The following is a 21,147-nucleotide window of genomic DNA, read 5'->3' as shown; positions in this document are numbered from 1 at the left end:
ATCATAAATCCCTTTCTCGCTCGCTCCAATTTACCCCCCCCCCCCCCCTCGGAAATACACACACACACACTTAGACACCCCTTTCTCTAGGGATCTAGCCGCTGGAAAACTACTGGACTCAGCCAATCCTTGGCAACCCTGATTCAGCCACTTTCACTTCCTTATATCCTTTGCCCCCTCCAGAGCGCTCTTCCCATCTGCATTCACCCTACCAAACACACAAGAGCACACAAACGTTGATGGTATACACACACTACATACACACACACACCTTCCTTTCAGTTTAGGATGAAGTGGCCTTTGCTGTTCGTTCACTAAACTCTCATTAAACTGGGAGGACGTATCTGTGTGTAGGATTTGAATTTGAATTTAGACGTCAGGGATAAGGCAAAGGAGGGAGGCAGGAAGACAGGATACATTTTTCTTAAAAGGTTTGAAAATGAACGCATGCATTGTGAACCTTGTACAACCTTCTGAGGTGATTCTGTATTTCATTGTATTCCAACCAGTAAAGGTACAGTAATTTATAGTGGAGCGAGGAAAGCGATGACATCAGGGAGACAACAAGAAGAACATGACAACTATGCTTAAGATTCCTCATCCCTTGCTGAAATTCTGCGCAGAGGAGAGTTCCGTCTGTCTATCTGATGACGCATTAGCTGCAGTCCAGCGCTCACATCGCATGTGCGTTTCGCTCCTTCGTTGAAAAAAATAAAAGCTCAAGAATGTCTAATGAAGAAATGAAATTCCTCATCAGTATACTTGGCATTGTAATACTGGAAGAATAGCATGCATTAAAAATGTGTCACTTTCAGTCTGAGCACTTCTTCTTTTTTAAAGTATTGATGGGAAAGACAAAAAGATTTGAGCGACCAGTGTTGTGTGTTTGACCCGCAAAGAAGCACTCGGAGAGATCGGAGAGATCGATCGAGGTCGCAGACAGGAAGTCTTGAGAGGCCACATGGACACACAACACACACGTGCACAGATTGGAAAATGGCTGAATCCACAGGAAGTTACTGCACTGGTCCATTTTAAAGCGTTTTGAAGTCTGCAGCCTCAGTTTCTAACCACAGCATTCTTGCTCTGAGGCATCAGTCGGCTGTGCAGCAGGACAAGCCAATTATTAACCCTCAGGATGCTCCCACTCACCAATCCTTCTGTTCCCATTCAGGAAGTGTGAAGCCACCTTCACCCACCTAGCTAGGATTCATTTGTGTTGTCTTGTCACTGCTGGCAGGAACAGGGTGACAGAACTGTTCTCTTTAATACCATGTAAAAACAAATCATGCCAGTGTTATAATGACAGCAAATATTAATAACAAAGGCTCCAGACGAGGGGGGCTGAAATGTGATCGCATTATCTGCAATGGCAGAAAGCCACAGCCGTGGATCGGGGTTGAGCTCCAAGTTGTTTTCACAAAAGGAAATATTTCCTGCAGTTGAATTCAATAAATGATTAGAAACTACTTGGATAACGTGCTATAGATATGGCACCAGTTTAAACAACAATGATCAGTGGAACTGATAATCTAAAGCTGAGGAACTTCAAGCTTTCAGATTAAAACCATATTGGAAAAACAGCTTCAGGAGAAAATGTAAAAATAAAGCTGAAATGAAAACCTTTACCAGAGACAGATGGTGGCGGATCGTCCTCTTCATCCTCCTCAGTCAGGCAAAACATGAGCGTTTCCTCGTAGTCCTGGGTCAAGAAACAGGAAACCTTTCACCAAACAGCACGGAGACTTTGTCTTCAGGCTACAAGCATACCATAGAAACCAACATTTGAGCAGAACCAAGTACAAAAACACAAGCGTGTGGTGAGTTCTTAGGTGTGCAACAGAGCACGATGAATTAGTTAACCATCTGTATCGTATGAAGCAGGACCTATCAGCAGACAACCAGAATCATGTGCACTCACCACACTTCTCCAAACATGTAATACACAGTTGATCACTGACAGAGTTAGCTATTCAGCGGTGCATGTAAGGTGCCAACTCCAACACCTTAACAACCAGAGTGAAACAATGCAGGGCTTTGAGAGGCAGGCGGTGCCTTGTTCTGGCTGTGACTGCAGTTTGCCACTGGCTGAGAACGATGTTTAATGGAGCTTTTATTGTGGATATATAGCTATGACTTTTTTTTTATGTAACACCTGTTGTTGAAAAGAATGGGGAAAAAAAAGCATGTTGGAAGGAACACTAACTCTGTCCATTCTTGACACTGCCAATAAAAAAAAGTTTTTTTAAACAAATCCACAGGAGATTGACAGCATTCACTGACATGTTTTAGTCCATGATAGCACTGAAGGTGAAATATTATGAGGAAATCCTTGCATTAAATACTTACACTTTCCTCTACAGCAGAGGTTTCCTGACTGATTACAGCATAAAGCCCTTAAAGAAGAGACAGTCAGACATTAAACTTCAAAAGAAGCTGAAGTAAGCACAGATGTTTGTCAGGATTTAAATGTATTTATCATGGAACCTTTTAGTTTTCCTTTTTCCTGCATTACCTGGGGAGATCTTCACCATGTGGCCTCAATTGCTTTCCTTTTCATTTAACTAGCATGTGCATTCCAGATCAAACAAACATTGACATAGTAAATGATTGCTTAACAGATACAAAGCAGTAACATGCAGAAATTAAAGACAGAGGGTCAAAGGAAGCGTGTCGTTTCATTTCATCTAACTATGCTATAAAAACCTGAATGTTGCATATTTGTCTTAAATTATATAATTTAATTTGTTTACCTTTTAAATTGTACAACTATTCGCAGAGTCTTTTGGATCCAAACAACAGATACTCAATTTGAAAAGACATGAATGAATGAAATTCACACACAAGAGTCGTCTTTAAGGCATCTTATAGTTTCGGCATCACTTTTCCCTTCTTTTCACAGAACTGCAATACCTTAAAACCTCACAGGAGGGCAGTCATTGTATGTCAATACTGCAGACTGACTGGAGTAACATCATCTAACTAACCTCATAACCACTAAAGCAAAGGATGTCAGGCCAGTGCAGCGCAAACAGAAGAGCTAAACTGGATCATTTAGTTAAGTCTAGCCCCTCAAAGCCCTCAAAGCAGTTATATTAGGAAGAGGATGATACTGTTCTCTGCAGGATTGTCCACCAGGTCTTCCCTCTCTATGACGGTCTCCACGCGTTCCCTCCTGAGTGCTTTTATCTGTGGAAGAACAGCAATATTTAAGTAAGAGGATGCAGTACAATCAAACATAAAGGCCACGGCTGACTCTGACTCCTTGCTTGCCTCATTTGTGAAATGATGCCATTTCCTCACCTTACTGTGTTGGTGCAATGCACCTTGCAGTTCATCACTATGTATGCTAATGTCCGAGGTCATTCAAATGTGACTATATACATTTCAAGATAATTTGCATAATTGATCATTCTTGGGTGTGAATGTTGGAATTATTCCTTATGAGGTAACAAACTGACTCCACTTGTCTGTAACTATATCAAGGTACACTCCAAATTTTATGACATTATTTTTGATATTTCTTTATTCATAACCCAAAGCAGGTAGTTCCCTATGTTTACAATCAATTATAAATTGAGTTTTAGATTTTTGTGTTACAAGGGTCGCAATGCCGAGAGATCTATTTAGCAATAGCACAAATATATATCCCTTTATCACCTCAAGTTTTCAATCCTCTGCTCTTTTTTGTTTTAGTTTCTCCAAACATGCAACAAACTTTCTCTCTTTTATATTCAGTTTTAAAACTAACTCATCTGTGTTATCAACAATGCAACTCGCGCTTACAATTTATTTTGATGTTTCAATCTTTTACAAATATTCCTCTTTTTTTTAAATGCTTTTATTTCCAGACGTTTTCGGCAAAAGTTGACTGCATTGTTATTTGTTGAATTTTAATGCTATGTTAATGTACTTTAGGAAACAATACTGGCAACCCAGACTCACCTCTCCGAGGAAGTGTGCGTCTCCAAGCCGGCCTCTCAGAAGCAGGATGTCAGCATGCCGGCTCTCTTCCGTGCTCCATCTCAGGTTTTGTCGTACAGTCAGAGTCAGGTTCCCCGTATCGTGACAGAACCTCAGCAAGCGGGACTGGTCTACCCACACCTGGGTTAGACCTGCTGGAGGTGTAGCTAGAGGGTTGGGTGGGCTGCAGCACAAGTGTGATTTCAATGATAAAAACTATTGATGATATTCCTAGAGAATAATATTTTAGATTCAAAAGTTTGGATTACAGACTTTTTAAGCAATTAGTGCAACAAAGCAAAAACATTCCTGACTTTCGCTGGTATTCAGTGACGACTCACAGTAGGTGTGGCTGTGTTAGCTGGAATGGCTGCCTGTTTGTGTCTCTGCTCTGGAACTGTCTAGTGACCTGTCTCAGTTCCAGGCCCTCTAAAAGGGCAACTGCGTGCAGCTAAATAACAGGTGGGTCTCCCTGAGATGTCCTCTTGGATCTGATCTGATCTGGATCTTACTGTGTGAGCAGCTCCATGAGCTCAGCATTGCCAGCCATCTGTGCCAGCTGTAGCGGCGTAAAGCCCTCTTCATTTGGCAGACTAACAGCCATCAGCCCGCCAGGCTGGCAGAGAAGCAGTTCAGCCAGCTGATAGAGACCCCATCTCACAGCCAGATGCAGGGGAGACTCCTTGAGACGGTGCTCTGTAGATAAGAGAGAAATATACAAAAGTGGCAGACACAGGCTGTAGATTCAAAATAAGAGAACAAATTAGGATCTTAAACCATTTTAAATAAACCTGCAGCAGAAAAAAACCCAGGAGGAAACAAAGACGTTTGCCTTGATAACAATCCCCATGATAATTAACCCAAATGTCAGTCTCTTGAACAGCACTGGGTTTCTGCTCTACTGACCCGCTTCAACAAAGCCCTGATCATTTATTTTTCTCTGTCTGCCACTCTATGCGGTCTGTATCCAGGTAACTGGATCAAATCAGCTGCAGTCAAGCGACTGGTAAGCTTCGAAATGCACTGCTTTAATAAAAAATAAATATATATATATTCTTAAAATGTGATAATTGCTGATGATTTTAAAAGGAAAGAGACAAAGTTAGTACATTTTAGCCAGGGTGAAGGAAAACTGTTTTATTATCAAAGTAAGTCTAACTGGATGGGGAAAATAATAAAAAGCACCTTACAATGCTGTACAACGCAATGTAATTCATTTTATAATTTAATTTTAATTTAACACAATTAATTATGCATATTGTTAAAGTGAGCGTGTCACTGCTGGTTTTGTTGGGGAACAGCCATCAAGATTTGTGTAACGTTCACCCATACCATTGCTGGACTTGTGACAAATATTCAAGTAAATGCAGGAGTGGGGATTAAATTAACTTGAAGAACAAAACAATTTTCATTCTACAGATTAGGAGGCAACACAGAGCAACACACAGCAGGAAAAAAAGAGGCTAGAAGCTGTTTGAATTTAATTTATGTCACCTCAAACAAATAGTCAATACAAACTAAACTAACAGACCTAAAATGGGATACTAGTTAACCAAACCCGATGAGGTCTTCCACAGCAAAACATTGATGTTGTTATACAGAGAGATTAAATATTATTTCTGGGAGTTTGACAATGTACAAGACTCTATATTGTGCACATTATAGTGCTTAGTTGCATCACAAAATAATGACGTCAAATTATCACCAAAGAACAACATGATTATCGGACTGGTAGACATTTTTTGCATCATGTTGCAGTCCTTTCTCTTGAATATGCAGCGCGCAGTAAGTGCTCCATATCGGATTTTAACGAGAGAAAGATGAAATATTACAGATTGGAGATGAAAAAATGTGACCATAACTTCATAGAAAAGTTCTCTTCTTTCTATTTGTTAATGAATATGTTGAATCTCACCCCACTTTGGGGTGTAGGCCTTTTCAATGAGGCAGACTTCCCTTTCTGTATATAAAAATGACGATGCTCAATCTGTCGGAGTCCCACTCTGTGTAAAGAGAAGCCATCGAGATCTAATGACGTCTCATGACTCAGTTCCAGTATGACAATTTGTATGTGCCTTTCACTACAAACAAAAACCAATCATGAGCATGAAAGGAGAATTGCAGATTCAGTTACATGCAGCATCAGGAATACAGCCCATAAACAAATTAACCGCAGACGTTCAGAGGGAGACGCTGTGTTACAACAGACCGCCATAACTATATTAAAACTCAATCTCGTTTCTGATTTAGACCGTCCTACACAAACACTCTGATCATACAAACAGACGGTGGCATCTTATACATATGGTGGTCAGCACACACACACACACACACACACACACACACTATTTACTCCAGCTTTATTGAGTTCTGCCAATGGCTACTTCCAGTTGGGAAGGAAGGCTCCATTAACCATATTACATGCTGCTTAATTGGCTTTGATGAATTCCGCAGAAGCTCACATGTGACCAAGATCACTTCCGATTTCAGCCCTGTAGGCATGGAAAATAGGAATGATGGCATACAAGAAGGGGAGCGGACGTACACAGAGATGAACAGCTCACCTTCTGTACATGCAATACTCTGCAGTACAACGCTGGGAGGTTATTCAATTATGACTGACTGATGTTGACTGTATCGCTGCACATTAACTGTCCATGATTTTGTGGTGATAAATTAAATATAAAATATTACTACCTCTTTAGGCCTTTATACCAATTAAAACTACCCCTAAACTCCCTCATCGGCAAATCTGCACTGTAGAATTTAGGTATCCTTTATCCATTAAATACTCTAAAGAAGTATAATTTGCATCTCAGTAATATATAATTACAAGTCAAACTATCCAACCTGTCTTTTATAGGAAAGAAAATTGACAGGGTGTTTTTCCAGCCACTTGGGCAAAAACAATATTTATAACAACTTTGCAGTGTGCATTTCAACTGCGCTCATTTAAGGTGGAATATTCAACTGAGCAGTGGTGCATCAATAATCACAGTATGGATCGATCTCAGTGGCTTATATCTTGACAGACTGTCATGGTGGGCAGGATTTTTTGGTACTGTACTGAACTGGTTTATTAAATCATAATACAGATGCAATGTACCACGGATCAACATCAATATATCTGCTCAGGAATTCCCGTTCAGCAAGATAACATAATCCCTTTTCTCACCGTCTCCGCTGTGGCTCCCCAGTACATTCCAACTCTGAGGGATCACCAGGTTGGCCATGGCCAGGGCCACGTGACGATCCGTAGCCCAGCGAGAGCTTCCCTGGCCCAGGTTGAAGAGGCTGCTCAGCTCCACGTAATCCGTGGAGGTCAAACAATGAGCGTGGATTACCAAATGCTCTGCAAGATCCTGATAATAAAGAAGTAGTTAATAAGACAGATCATGTGGTAACTGTGCAAAACACAAGAAAACTGGTGTGGCAGTGAACCAAGAGGATTTTACTCATTTTCAATTCAAAGCAACGTTGTTTGGAGAATTGTGACTTGATGATTGATTGATTTTACATAAATGTGAACAGTGAATGTAGACCTTTATACACTATACAATTTTGAACTAAATATTATAACCATTCTATTGTTACGACGGTTGTTTTTCACATTTTTCAAAAAGACTATGAACAGACAGCCCTGCGACGAACTGGCGGCTTGCCCAGGGTGTTCCCCGCCTCTCACCCGTTGACTGATGGGATAGGCTCCAGCGCGACCCGCGACCCCCGGTAACAGACAAAGCGGTTCGGAAGATGAATGGATGAATGAACTATGAACAAAAGGCCAAGTGTGGGATCACATTTTTATTTTTTCGCTACCTGTGCATCATCTTGGACATATTCCAATGAAGCTCCACCCACCCAGGTGAGGGCTGTGGCTTCAGAGTACAGATAGGCCTGGACAGAAACCACCTCGGCAAGGTTATGTCCTGAAGAGAGACACAATGCAGCAGAAAAAAACAAACTTTACTTTAATGGGTTTGTATTTTGTGATATGAATTAAAACAGTTACATAAAGTGTGTGTGTGTCTCATGAACTAGTCTGGCACAAGTCAAGCATTGGCAATAAAAAAAAAAACATAAATAAAATATCTACTGAAGGAATCTCAAATAAGGTATCTGTTCCAAGCTAAAATGAAAGCAACTGAAAGTTTGTGGATGTAAAAAAAAAAATCTCAATAAAAGAATATTGTCTGTAATAAATTAAAGAAAATACGTATATGCAAACACAATTTTAAGAAACATACTAAAATACAGAATCACTGGTTTAAAAAAAAGTACATTCTTAAACGCACTGGCTGAGCTTATTTTAATTTTATATGCTAAAATCAAATTCTTTTTGCTGGAATTTAGAGTTAGTTTTTCTCGTCCAGCTATCGTTGCGCGTGTACAAGCCTGAAGGACTTGTCTGTGTCGACCTACATAGACGCTCAGTAATGTTGACATATTGTTTATGGAGTCATTTCCCTCCTGAGAGGAAGCTGATAAGATTCTCTGCCTTTCCAGACCACTAGTCACATTGTGTGTGTTGGGGGGGGTCAAATATTATTTAGTATGAATTAGAAATGAAAGGAAAATCTGACGACAGTATTTAGCTTTTCTTAAATTCTGACACAGAAAACACAAATGACATAAAAGCATTCATACAATCACCAAGCAAGGCAGCATGCATCATCTGGACAGTGGACACACTGTACATAGTCTCATACCAGGCACTATAAAGCAGAGCATGACATCATTCTGAGCCCTGGTGACATGGACCAGAGTAGATCCCTCCAAAACAACATAGACCTCCGCCTCCTCTGGCACAGGTTCCAAATCCTCCAGCAATGCAAATACCTTTGCTTGACCCTTTGATAAAGAGAGTTGAGAAAGTTTGAGAGGGAAAAAAACAAAGCTGCCTAAGGTGAACAGGTACACTATTTGTATTCTCGAAGATACAGGCTCATTTGAGAAGAGACAAAGTACAACAAATCCCCTAAAGGCATTCCTTTCGAGGGCACAAAACATTCCCCTTCAATAAAAACAGGAATGCATTATTGTCTATTGCAAAGCCCCCATCCTAACAGGCCAGAACACTTTAGACTTTAGATCTGAGGCAGAAGAAGGTGAAATAGGGTAGAGCAGTCACGCAGATTTATACATTGAATGGTAGCCCTGGGGGGAAATTGAGTACCGGTATGTAAAACATGATTAGAATGTCCCTAGATTGTAAATCCTACCTTTAGATGCCGTTGTTAACCGGTTATGGAGCCCTGCTTGATCCCGGTCTATGCATCTTTTGAAAACGTTTGATATTAGAGCATATAGAGCACCATTGATACCAGTACCACACTGATTACGTTGTAATATTCCATGGATCTTTCTGAATCAGACATTTTTTTTCAGGCACACCCCACTGATGCTATAATGGATTGAGATCTGGGGAGTTTGGAGTCCCGGTCGACATCTTGAACCCGTTTCTTTCCTCAATCCCCTCCATTCCACTGCTCCGTGGTCCAGGTCTGATGCTCGTGTGGCCATTGCAGGCGCTTTTGACGGTGGACAGGGGTCAACAAGGGTGCACTGACCGGTCTGTGGCTAAGCAGGCCCACATGCAAAAAGCTTTACCAGCATTACCTGTCCCAGCATTCTGTGCTACAATAACTCCTCTGTGGGATCAGGCAAGGTTCATCAATAGTTTGTGCTGCCCGGTACTTTGCTGACAGTTCACCGACTGTCCTTCTTTAGACCACTATTGTAGACCAGAAACACTAAATAAGACCTGCAATTTAGGAGATGCTCTGACCCAGATGTCTAGCCATCATAATTTGGCCCTCCTCAAAGTTTCCCTAAAGCTTACCGTTGCCAACTTCTACAGCTAGAACTAGAGAGAGTAATGTTTGTAACATTAATGCATGCGGCGTGTCTGATGAATAGCTGCACTATCTAGAACTGCAATTGACCTTGATGGGAGGTCTTTCACAATTTAATTATTAACAGTCCTCTGGATCAATGCCTACTTTCTAGAGCCACTTTAATCCATCAGCACTGTTGAAAGCCTTTGTAGCAGACATAAATTTATCCACTAAAGTGTCCCCAAACGTCCAGCCACTAATGTCTCCACATGACACATTGTGAGGGTTGCACTGAGAAACCAATGAAATGTCCTGCCTCCACAGCTACCCTGACTTCTCTGAACCCGAGGCTTTTCTCTGTATTTCTCTCTCAGTCTTGGACAGACAGCTTTGAATAATCCTGCTTCTCAGTCTCACCTAATCAACCTTCAGGTCCACTCATCCATTTCTTTATCTTCTTCCTTTTAATTCTTCAACTGAGAGAGCACTGAGGTTCACCACAAGTTTTATAAGATCTCCACAGCTTGTCCTGTGCTGCGATGCGTCGCTGCTGTGTGACTGACCAGACGTTGTCCAACAATGATGCAGTGTGTGGAAATACAGGACTAAGACCGGTGACTATTAGAGACAGAGGATGAATGGGCAGGGGGGGGGGGGGGGGGAAACACTGACGTTATAAACATTAGTTAGTATGATGTGTTCCATTATAAGAAAGTATTACTGTATGCTCTGTCATCCAAAGATGCTCATTTACACTAATCGATGTGTGTGTGTGTGTGCATGTTTTGGGTGGAGTATTTGGAGTATATTTGCATATACTGTATCAAGACAGGATGACATTGACTAACTAAAACAATCTCCTGAATTTCCCTCACATGACAAATACGTATGCATTTTGAGATAGAGGATCACTCCGACTGAATTTCATGTTTTTTGTTTCGTTCTGTGGCAAACGTTATCACGCTAACAGACCAAGATGAGTAACACGGTAACCGTTACATCTGGCACATCAGCCTTTTAGTATCGTGGTTGTGTAAAAAGATGTCAGCATTTTATTCCCAGCTTCACAGAGTAAAACTGAATTATTCCATGCCCTTATTTGCAGCCACATTAAAAGTTCAGCAAATAAAAGGTGGTAAAACTAAAAGAATTACAACCAAGTCAGACTGGAAAGGATTAATATGCAATGTGTGTACGTTTTCCCCCTTTTGATCTGCAGAGAAATGTTAGTTTTCATTAACGATTGTGTACGTTATTATTAGATCGAAACCAATGAAACAATATTTGACTGCAGTATGACCACAAAACCAACAAATCCATTCAACAGAAAAACATGACCAGAGACATCACAAATCAAACTGACAGCAAACACACGTTCCAACACTGAGTAAGTGAAAGACAAATACAAAAACATACTAATTATGAATCAAAGACTTATTGATTTGCTAATAATATACACACACGACAGACCGCTTTTGTTAACACTATGCTGATTAAACACTTTTAAAAAAAATATTTTTAAAGAAACTATGAGTCAGTGTTCAAATAATCCAACATCAAAACCATGAAATGTTAAATCCAAAGATCAATAAAGTGCATGTTTGATTAAAACCACAAACATCGGTCTCCTGTCATCATGGCACCCTCACTGACCCTACTGCCAGATCATTTAGAAAAAAAACCCGTAGTGATCCATAAACAGAATAAGGTTCTATCATTTCAGTTAATATTTTGATTCATAACAATGATTTGGCCATGAGCAGAGAACCTCTGCCACAGACTTTTTTTTTTTTTTTTTATCAAATCTCAATTTTCAAAGATTTTCCTGATGGACAAAAAGGCATTATATTAAATAAAGAAATTGGTCTTAAATGTGATTGTGATCTGTAGCACATACTCACATACAGAGGCACTTTCCTCCTGCTCAGCTCCATCTGCACATTAACTGCATGAAAAGAATATCAGAGTAGACGTGTGACTGCTCATTACTGCTTCTGGTTTCTTTGGCTATTTTGTCTGCTCTTGTGATCCCTGAAGAGATTATCAAACGCCTTATCCGTGCCAAGAAGTGAATCTCTGATGACACAGGATCATCTTTTGATCTCAACTATGTGAATAATGATTTTAATGATACTCTCTACCACAGTGTGTACCAGAATATCAAACATGCCGACATATGATGCGCCTTCAGTGCGTATCCTTGTATTCTATACGTGTGTGTGCTAAACTTGGAAATCTTCAGTGCTACAATATTCAGATATGCTCTTTCCCAGTGAACACTTCATAAATCAAACACAACAGCAATACATTAAACATTTTCAAGAAACTACTTCCGTGTGAAATCACATTATATTATATTAAATAATGATACAACCAGTGCAGCAGACACCAAAGTTAAAACATGAACAAATGAGAAATTACTGATAGACTTTTTAGATGCAGGCTACTTGCAAAACAAATTAAGGATTGCATATTTATAATTAAATACCACAAACGGTATTAAAAAAAACACTTGCATCCTCTTTCTCAATAACTGGAATTAAATTGTTGACACCAAATGCTGACCTATTCAAATGTAAAACTAGGTCTGCTATTTTATGGGACTACATGACAAGACTGTCCAACAATCTGACATGTTGAGAGAGAGACAGACAGAGAGACAGAGAGAGAGAGAGAGACCCTTCCTGATGTACTTACCCTCCAGGAGCTCAAACTCAGACAGAAGAAACCTGACAGCGCGCTTAAATTCAACAAAACCAAAGAAACACGCGCACTTGACTGGTGTTCTTTAAGCTAACTGCTAATTGACGTGCAGACGTCACAGCTACAAGTTGAGAAGTGGCGCACAGGCGGCGCAGCTGCTGCTTGCAGTCTGAGCTGTAGCCTCCACCGACATGGCATCCTCCTCAGAGCCGCTGATGATGCTGTTGTCTTCCGCCTCGCGACGCGAACGTCACCTGGTACTATAAGTTTACAGCGACCCCTAGTGGACGGCGATAAAGCAGCGTGTCGACACGGTCACTGCACGGTCGGTGCTGGTTAATGTTTCCAAGTAGCAAAGGGCACCACTCCGGCACGGGGTTCTCCTTCACACAGAGTATAATAGTTCATGCCAGAGCTCTCATGGTGCCAGAGGTCCCGCTGCTGCAGTGGTGGCCGGTTGGCAGCCGTTGGAGACGCAGATGCATTTGTGGATTCTGATTTTGGGACTTTTCCGTCAATCAGGGTGCAGACAATATCAGTTAATCCTCTGCTAAAAAACACTGGTGTAGACACACGATGTTGGTGGTATATGAGCACACTGACTGCTCTGGGGAGGGTTAGGGTTAGGGTTCATCCACGAATTTCTCACATCAGTCATTTCCTTCCCAATTATCACAAAACCCATCCTGCAGCTAGATTTACACTTCAAAATAATGTCTTCTCAAATTGGGGAAAACAAAAGTGCATAATCTGTGAAAATGTAACACCGAGTGCAGGGAGGAGATTCTTCCAACCAATTGAACAAATTGCAAGTTTCAACATTGATCTTTTTATCCACTTATAATTACAACTAGTACAATAAAACACAAAGCCATAGTGAAATCATTCAAACGTACAATCGAACCACATTTTACCACTGAATGCTTAATTACAAGACATCCAAATAAAAGCTACGCAACAGAACACACAGACTCTTACAGGAAATACATGTCCTTGGTTGCCGAGTGCGTTTTCAAGCACATGGAGTTAAAACACCAACGCGAGACCATTGGTTTCTCAGTTTCTTAAAATCGGTACCAAAAAGATTCTGTTTGGTCACATCTCCTCATGTCAGGAAACCTTTGTCGGATGTTCGATGAAGGTTTTCATTTGTAAAGGGTCCAAGGCGGTTTCATCCCCGGATGCTTTAGGTGACCTGAAGCTGTGGATTCGAGGTACTCGTTTCTCGCTGAGCCAGACCATTAGACCTGCTGATCCCATAGAATGGCACCTCCTTCGTGGGGAGGGTGGAGGCAAACATTGTGTCCAACATGCCCAGCACCTCCAGGAGGTCCTGTTGGTAGTCGATCTCCTTTTCCAGCAACTGCTGCAGGCGGAGCAGCTGTCGGTCGATGACGGGGGACTGGCCGATGACTGGCTGATAGACGTCCAGGATCATCTCGGCCGCTCTGACGAGGACAGGAGCAAACCTGGCATCAACCAGGTTCCTGGAGAATACATAGAAAAAGGCTGAATTATTCATGTGACAAAATATATCTGCACAATTTGATGTACGAGCTAGTAAACAATGTTTGAACTGCATAAGCATCTTACCCTACGAGGAAGTTAAGCAAATGTGAGAGTCCCTGTTCGTCCCTTCCAGCCAGGGCATTTTTCAACGTTCCCCTTCGATTCAGTTCTTTTATCACAGCAACTGTGATCTCTGGTTTCCTCCATCTTGACCATGACTGTAAATAATGATGTTACGAGAAGTAAAATCATATTTGTTGCTCTTCACTGAACAAAGAAAACACATCTTATATTGCTCCCAACGTTAGACGTGCGTATGCATACCTCCAGAGCAGTATCCAAAGCTTTTGATACATTAAACTTCTTCAGCTGCTTGTCGTATTTGGCCAAATGCTGCCTCACTGGTTTACTGACAAGATAATCATCCTAGAAAGAAAAGGGGGGGTAACAATAGAAAGAAAGAGAAACAGATTTAGTAAGTTGTTGTGTACACATGAAGGCAGTAGCTACCGTGAGACTGGTCTGCACTCATTCAAGGCATCACTCAAGGGCAGATATCTCGGACTGTTAATGCTAGCTACCACAGGCTACGATAAAAATTTACCTGTTTGGGCATGTAGTTCTTCCCCTTCACAAAAACCCGGAATGCTGGTCGCCGCCTCGGTTGTCCAGAGATTTCTTTGGACTCGTCAAGGCTTTTCCTATGTTTGATACTAAGAATACCATTGGTCATGCCCACGACAATTGATGCATCGTCCGGCTGAGGAGAAAGAAAGATTCTCGCTTGTAAAATCTGTTGTAAATTTAGACTCTAGTCATGTGTCATTAAAAAAAGCTGAGAGCAGAGCAGTGTGCAGAATATAATCTCCTGAAACCAAGAACAATTGTGTGTTTGTCAACTGAAAAAGCACATTATTGCGCTTCTCTTCTTTTACTCAGTTTTTAAATCACAAAACTATACATTTCCCGTCTCAATAGCATGTGATGATGACATGCTAACGCCAAGGCCATGCACCTGTGTGTACTTGATTCCCCTTAAATCATGAAAAACTATAGTTAAATACATTGTGGTTGAGTGTGAGTTCTTACAGCCAAAGCCAGACTGAGGATGGAGGCAGCATAGTCAAAGTTGTGAACCACCTTATAGTTGGTTGTGCTGTACACCTTTACATGCCTAGAAGATAATAAACCAGCGTTATTGATCATAGAAAGGTATTCATAGTTACGACTGTCACAATAGATAAAGCAGCGTCTGAATCCCACTGTTTACATTCTTTGTTAGTCTGCATCAGACATGCATACTGTACATACACCCATCCCTATACCTGTCCAAAGAAGCAGACAGCAATCTCTGTCCATTGCTGTTGAGACACAAACAGGTGACAGTTTTGTGATGGTTCTTCAGTGACACAAGTTGCTGGCCTCCCTTTAGGAGGTCCCAAACTTTCACGTAGCGTCCTCCTAAACAAAAAATAAATAACATCAACAAATGTAGTATAGTTTAGTGCACCCATCAGTAAGAAGACAACAGAGTTCAGAAAAACAGCACCTTTTGAAGCATCCGATAGACTCCAATAAACGAAAGCCATCAATATGATAAATACTAGTCTGTTCTGAGAACAACGCCGTATATACCTGCAGAGACAAGGAGTCCTTCTGAAGGATAGAGAAGCACGCTCTCCACTGGATGGCCATGGTCCATGGTCATCACACTCTTATCAACCCTGGCATCAAACAGTTTCAGCGTGTGGTCATAAGATCCTAGAGGTAAACAAAAACAAAAACTTTAATTAGCATTGTAGTGAGCGATCACTCTTTCATTCTTGCATCTTCTGTGGCACTGAGTAATCACACTTTAGTTGTTAGATAGGTTTAATGTAAAATGTATTGGGACACTTGATATATCATAAAGCGCATGCTTATCAGAAATGTACTGCCTATAAAATGGCTGCATTGTTCTGGATGGTTGACTTTAGACATCGTGGCTTTCTCTCACCGGTAATAAAAAGATCTCTGCTGAGTTTACTAGCGACACCACAGCGAATGTAATCTGTGTGCTCTTGGTAGGAAGTGAGCTCAGCGGCATTCGGGATGTCCCAAAGTCGGCAGGTGTAGTCATCCGACCCTGTGAGGATCTTGTAATGGTCTGAGGTGAAATCCGATACGTGGACAGCCCTAATCATAAAAAAAGTCGGGGGGGGGGGGGGGGGGGGGGGGAAGAGAACATATTTTATAACAACTTTGTAAAACAATGTACATATTTCTGCGTAATCCAATGATGGATCACACAAGACACTTAATTCATCAGTCAAAATTTCTCAGCAAATTCTCATATTCTATAAAACTCTGCATGACGGGACATTTAAAGACACTTTCATAGAGTGACATATTTGTTACCCACTTTTTGTGCCCTCTGAACATCCTGAGTGCCACCTTGCCTCCGATATCAAACAGCCTGACCACAGAGTCTTCACATGCTGCCACGAGCAACTGACCATCTGACCTGAACCTCCCACTGTACGCCGTGTCTTTAAACCTTGTAAAGCTTTTCACAGGCTCCGGGGAGAATGGACCATAAATATGGACCTTTGGAGAAAAGTGTGTCAAAATAACATGAAAGCTTTCTTTTTTTTTATTATTCACAGATAAACATTAGTTTAACAAATACTAAACTAAGATTAATCAATACATGCCAACATACTCTTGTGAAAGCTGTCACAGCAAAGTGATGTGGAGCCACTTGGGAGAAGTCTATGTTTGTGATCGCGCCAAATTCTTTTATCTGGATAGGAGTCTGTGAGGACAGAAATAAGACGCAATGTTAAGGCTGAAAAAACAAAATTAAGAATTCTTGCTCAAAGTAATATTAAGTGAATACTGTAGTAGCAACTCACCTTGTAGTTTTTCCAATACAGTGTATCTTGCGTGACTTTCTCTCCAAGTTTAGGATAGGTTTGGATTTGTGTAGGTTTAAATGAAGCCATGTCTTCGCTGAATGAGAAATATTATTCTTCCTGGTATGCTAAAAAATATTTTAAAAAACAAGGATATTAAGTTACCAAAAGGTAAGACACCGGGAGGTTACACTAGGACACACGTGCTTTCATTGCACAAAATGGTTCAACAAATACTAAAACCCAGTCAGGTGATGAGTATAATGATGGTGGTTATCAATTCAAATTCACATCACATGCTGCCACATCAAGGAACAGTTTGTTAGATTAGAGTCATATAAAGAATACAAAAAGCTGCAGCAATAAGCAAAACTGTTGCTCAAATATGGTGACAGTCTAAGCAAACATAAATCAATACATTTTTTAACCACTCTTAGTACCACAACAGCTGCACACTAAAGTTCTCAAACTTTATACAATATATTGAAAAATGTCTCAAGACTTGCATGTAACTTTGAATCCGTCCTATGATGGGGGAATCAAACTCATTTTCTTGTATCTTCCATATAAGAAGTGCAAAACTCAGCAGCAAAGAATGATCAAGTATGAATACAATCAGAATGTGGTCTGTAACAAATTTAATCAATAGCAGCTGGTTTACCTTCTTCAAGAATAGGAAAGTACAGTTTCTTATTATGGAACAGAAGACAGACCCTTGATATGGTGTGTGAAACGTTTGTTGCATTACCAAATGAAGGAAAAGTGAGTGTAAAAAAAAAAACACACAAGATGTCCACATTCTCCACCAACAAAAAATCTTTATGCCAAATCAGTACCGGTATATGCAAGTTAGACAAAAAGTCTAATTTTGATCCAAGGCTTCGGTTAGGCGTACCTCCTTAACCCAAAGCTTCTTAGAAATAGTACACTTCGAAAAAATAATGATTCAAGTAATTCAAGACGTTCGACTTCTTCACTGAGATTTAAATGAAATGTTTACAGGTAACATTTTCATGATAGCTAAATAATTACTTCACTGATTTGACAACAAATGCAACTTATTTGGCACATAGTTGTACCAACGTGCTCGGGGCTTAGAGAAAATAGCCAGCAACCCCCGCTTTAGCTGGACAGCATTTTGCATTAACCTGCAGTTTTCTCACCTTTAAACGAAAGGATCCAGGAGCACGTTAAAATTAGACGATACGTGTGTTGATAGTCCAAGTAAAACAAATGTCTTTTTTCATTTTAAAGAGTTAACACGTTGTCTCGTGTTGAAATGGAGGACGCCATGACTAAATCGTCAGGGCTTCCGTTTTGAATTGCTTATCTTTATTGATCACTACAGTAGCAAACAATTTACAGACTTTTTTATATTTACTCCTTTTTCAGTGGAATGTGACACAAATGTTGTGCTCATTTGGCCTACTTATTTATATGAATGTATTAAATCGTATTTTTTGTTAGTATCTTCAGTAATTAATAAAATTACTATCTTAAAAATAATAGTTTTTTTAAATGTCACGTTAGCGTATGTGTTTATGATAAAAACACAAACGTATATACATATTCAATTATAGACAAAAATGTGGTTTTAATTGCAGATAAACATGAATTTAGGAAAAATACGGGTACATCCGGCAAGTTATCGATCTATGTGCGTCATTTCCTGTCTTCTCTCTTTTCTACGAACCACCATCAACTGCGGAACCCGCGTGTGTACACACTCCCAGGTCAGTTCATGTTTCTCTACCGATTGACGCGGTCCAAGCCTCACTTCATATTAACTTTGTGGAGAACGGAAAGTGCCTTGTGTTAAAATATGTGGTAGAAGCCGAAACAACTATAAACTGTGCATCGGTGCGAGCATGATTACAGAGCGATCTTAGCATGGCTTGCTAACTAGCCGGCAGTTCGTTTGTCATAAATTCTCAGAACAGGGTAAAAAAAAAAAAAAAAGATTCCCAGTTTCGATGAAGAAAAAGTCAAAATGAACTCGCGTCACCTCGTTATGACACAGAAAGAAAGTTTCGTTATGGAAGCCAGCTGACTCACCGAGAATGTCTGAAACCTGAATGAGGCACCAACTCGGACTCACCACGTCTGTCTGATTCGCGTAGAACTTGAGACCAAAACGTGTACAGCTATTTTTGAACGTCCGACAGCCGCGCAGTCTTAGTTTGAATGAAACTAAGTGGTGGGAGAGATTTGGGAGTTTTACATCTGATATTTCAGTGAAATTGCAAAAGCATAATTCCAATGAACTTGAAATCACACAGTAGGTTTTTCAAAGCGAGTTCGTTAGCCATACTATTGAGACTGTATATTTATCTGGTTTTGATTCTAATCAATTACTAAGATTATCGCATTAATTTTCATCTAAATAATAGTAATTGTTGTAGTCCTTATAGATTTATGGCTAATCAGTCTAGTGATGCAAAGAAGAAGAGCGTCATTTGCCATGTTTATAATAACATATAAAAGCTTGAATTGAGTGTGGTCAGGTTTGAAAGTTTTGACTGAAAGCTTGGCTATTAGGCCATCCTGTTTCATTAGGATCCTTGAGATCCTTGATTGTACATATTGAATAAATATTGTGGCCATGCTTTCTTTTGTCTCAGATGAAGGAGTCAATAATGAACCAGGAGAAACTCAACAAACTGCAGGCCCAGGTTCGCATTGGCGGCAAGGTGAGCTCAATTTTGTGAAGGCAAATTAAATGGAGGAAATGAATCTTGTCATTAGGGTGGTATCGGCTAATATATTCCTCTTGTGTAGGGGACAGCCCGCAGAAAGAAGAAGGTGGTGCATAGAACGGCCACAGCGGATGACAAGAAGCTGCAGTTTTCCCTCAAGAAACTGGGAGTCAACAACATCTCTGGTATTGAAGAGGTAAAATATATTCTGTTTGAGACACCGGTTGTCTGCCTGTCAGTGCGGTTAGGTTGGGGTTCTTTTTTGATGATACAGTAGTAAATAAAATGCTAAAACAATCCAAATGTAACAAAACTTGAAAGTTGTGTATCCCATCTGTTTTGACTTGATCAAAATACCTTCAAATGAAGCCTTTTAATTACCAAATATGAGTGTCTTGTGAAGGTTATACTGCAGTTCAGTCATTCTGTTTGACACTAACATCAAACTCTTCTCTTCTTCTGGCTTCTTCTTAATTTTGTGTGTGTGTGTGTGTGTTTGTTTCAATGTAGGTGAATATGTTCACAAACCAGGGGACAGTGATCCACTTTAATAACCCAAAGGTTCAGGCCTCCTTAGCTGCCAACACCTTCACAATCACGGGGCACGCCGAGAACAAGCAGCTCACGGAGATGCTCCCAGGAATCCTAAGCCAGCTGGGAGCCGACAGCCTGACCAGCCTCAGGAGATTAGCAGAGACCCTGCCCAAAGCCGGTACCTTCAACACGTGTCCAAAGCTTTTTGTCCTTCTCATTTTGTATATTGTTTATTAAGGGGTGTCTTTTTTTGTCTTGTCCTTTCCCCGCTTAGCTGGAGACGATGTCTCCACGGTTGCTATTGAAGAGGAGGATGATGATGTGCCAGGTAAACAAATTTACACATTCAAGTTTGTATAATTGTATTTTAGTGTAGCATTAGAATAACTAATATTAAGAGTTGAGTACATTCCCTTGACATTCAGCATACAATATTATTAGCTCTGATCATTTCAGTGCTGTGCATTCAGGAATATAAGGGCCTCTTAGCACAGACAGAATTTGGGGTGACATTTTATGTTAAATTCAGACTTAGTATTTAGGTTTTATTTGTGCGCTAAATGTTGACATTTCATCATCTTCCTTTTTGCTTTTAGATCTTGTTGAGAACTTTGACGAAGCTTCAAAGGATGAGGCAAACTAACAAGCGGCACAGAATTCAAGGCTTCTCCCGACTCCACGACATTTGATGCTGCAGCTTTTTGTTATTGTTCTCTTGGCTACTAAGAAAAATTGACTTTTTTAATTGTAATCTTGATAATTAGGCAATAAACAATTACAATTTAATTTGTATGACAACTGTTACCAGGCCTTTTGTCTGATTGACCTTTTTCAGCTCTACAAGTGAAATAATATGACAGAATTAATCATGTAATCACACGTACGTTTGAACTTCTCAGTTTTTGTTTTTTTTAATGATTACTTGGCTGATTTAAATTCAAGTTAAAAGTATTGCAACTTGTTTATGGCCATTGCTAATAGAAATGTACCACAACAATGATTGCATTATTT

At 40.3% G+C, this 21,147-nt stretch overlaps 3 protein-coding genes across 3 annotated transcripts in view; 1 reads left to right on the top strand and 2 right to left on the bottom strand.

Moving 5' to 3' along the window:
* Positions 1-11,734, bottom strand: part of LOC137918086 (rho guanine nucleotide exchange factor 28-like) — a 32,226-nt gene extending 20,492 nt beyond the window's left edge. The window contains exons 1-9 of the mRNA XM_068760832.1: positions 11,702-11,734; positions 8,673-8,814; positions 7,783-7,892; positions 7,139-7,325; positions 4,476-4,659; positions 3,946-4,147; positions 3,114-3,189; positions 2,350-2,396; positions 1,630-1,702 (exon numbers count right to left, since the gene is read on the bottom strand). Of these exons, the coding sequence (XP_068616933.1) occupies positions 1,630-1,702; positions 2,350-2,396; positions 3,114-3,189; positions 3,946-4,147; positions 4,476-4,659; positions 7,139-7,325; positions 7,783-7,892; positions 8,673-8,814; positions 11,702-11,734 (1,054 nt within the window). The remainder of the gene's footprint in view (positions 1-1,629; positions 1,703-2,349; positions 2,397-3,113; positions 3,190-3,945; positions 4,148-4,475; positions 4,660-7,138; positions 7,326-7,782; positions 7,893-8,672; positions 8,815-11,701) is intronic.
* Positions 11,735-13,375: 1,641 nt separating this feature from the next.
* Positions 13,376-18,181, bottom strand: utp15 (UTP15 small subunit processome component). The gene is made up of 12 exons (XM_068738567.1): positions 18,070-18,181; positions 16,907-17,034; positions 16,714-16,806; positions 16,414-16,598; positions 16,009-16,187; positions 15,648-15,773; positions 15,338-15,473; positions 15,102-15,186; positions 14,617-14,772; positions 14,337-14,438; positions 14,097-14,230; positions 13,376-13,990 (listed from the first exon to the last, which is right to left on the bottom strand). The coding sequence occupies exons 2-12, from the start codon at positions 16,994-16,996 to the stop codon at positions 13,690-13,692; spliced, it is 1,587 nt and encodes a 528-aa protein (XP_068594668.1). The 5' UTR covers positions 16,997-17,034; positions 18,070-18,181; the 3' UTR covers positions 13,376-13,689.
* Positions 18,182-18,597: 416 nt separating this feature from the next.
* Positions 18,598-20,940, top strand: LOC137917986 (transcription factor BTF3-like). Its single transcript, XM_068760728.1, has 6 exons — positions 18,598-18,639; positions 19,528-19,596; positions 19,685-19,798; positions 20,113-20,314; positions 20,411-20,464; positions 20,733-20,940. The coding sequence occupies exons 2-6, from the start codon at positions 19,528-19,530 to the stop codon at positions 20,777-20,779; spliced, it is 486 nt and encodes a 161-aa protein (XP_068616829.1). The 5' UTR covers positions 18,598-18,639; the 3' UTR covers positions 20,780-20,940.
* The last annotated feature ends 207 nt before the right edge of the window (positions 20,941-21,147 follow it).

This window comes from Brachionichthys hirsutus, chromosome 4 (genome assembly GCF_040956055.1).
Source record: "Brachionichthys hirsutus isolate HB-005 chromosome 4, CSIRO-AGI_Bhir_v1, whole genome shotgun sequence".
Taxonomy (NCBI): Eukaryota; Metazoa; Chordata; class Actinopteri; order Lophiiformes; family Brachionichthyidae; genus Brachionichthys; species Brachionichthys hirsutus.
Note: the sequence above shows the minus strand (reverse complement) of the source record. Positions and strands in the feature narration are given on the sequence as shown.

What these genes read in the sequence shown, in the direction of transcription:
- LOC137917986 (XM_068760728.1), top strand. Translation starts at nt 19,528, where the DNA reads ATGAAGGAGTCAATAATGAACCAGGAGAAACTCAACAAACTGCAGGCC. An exon ending in AGAGACCCTGCCCAAAGCCG is followed by an intron (nt 20,315 to 20,410) that starts GTACCTTCAACA and finishes TTCCCCGCTTAG; the next exon opens with CTGGAGACGATGTCTCCACG. An exon ending in GGAGGATGATGATGTGCCAG is followed by an intron (nt 20,465 to 20,732) that starts GTAAACAAATTT and finishes TTTTGCTTTTAG; the next exon opens with ATCTTGTTGAGAACTTTGAC.
- utp15 (XM_068738567.1), bottom strand. Translation starts at nt 16,996, where the DNA reads ATGGCTTCATTTAAACCTACACAAATCCAAACCTATCCTAAACTTGGA. An exon ending in TGTATTGGAAAAACTACAAG is followed by an intron (nt 16,807 to 16,906) that starts GTGAGTTGCTAC and finishes CTGTCCTCACAG; the next exon opens with ACTCCTATCCAGATAAAAGA. An exon ending in CTGTGACAGCTTTCACAAGA is followed by an intron (nt 16,599 to 16,713) that starts GTATGTTGGCAT and finishes TTTTCTCCAAAG; the next exon opens with GTCCATATTTATGGTCCATT.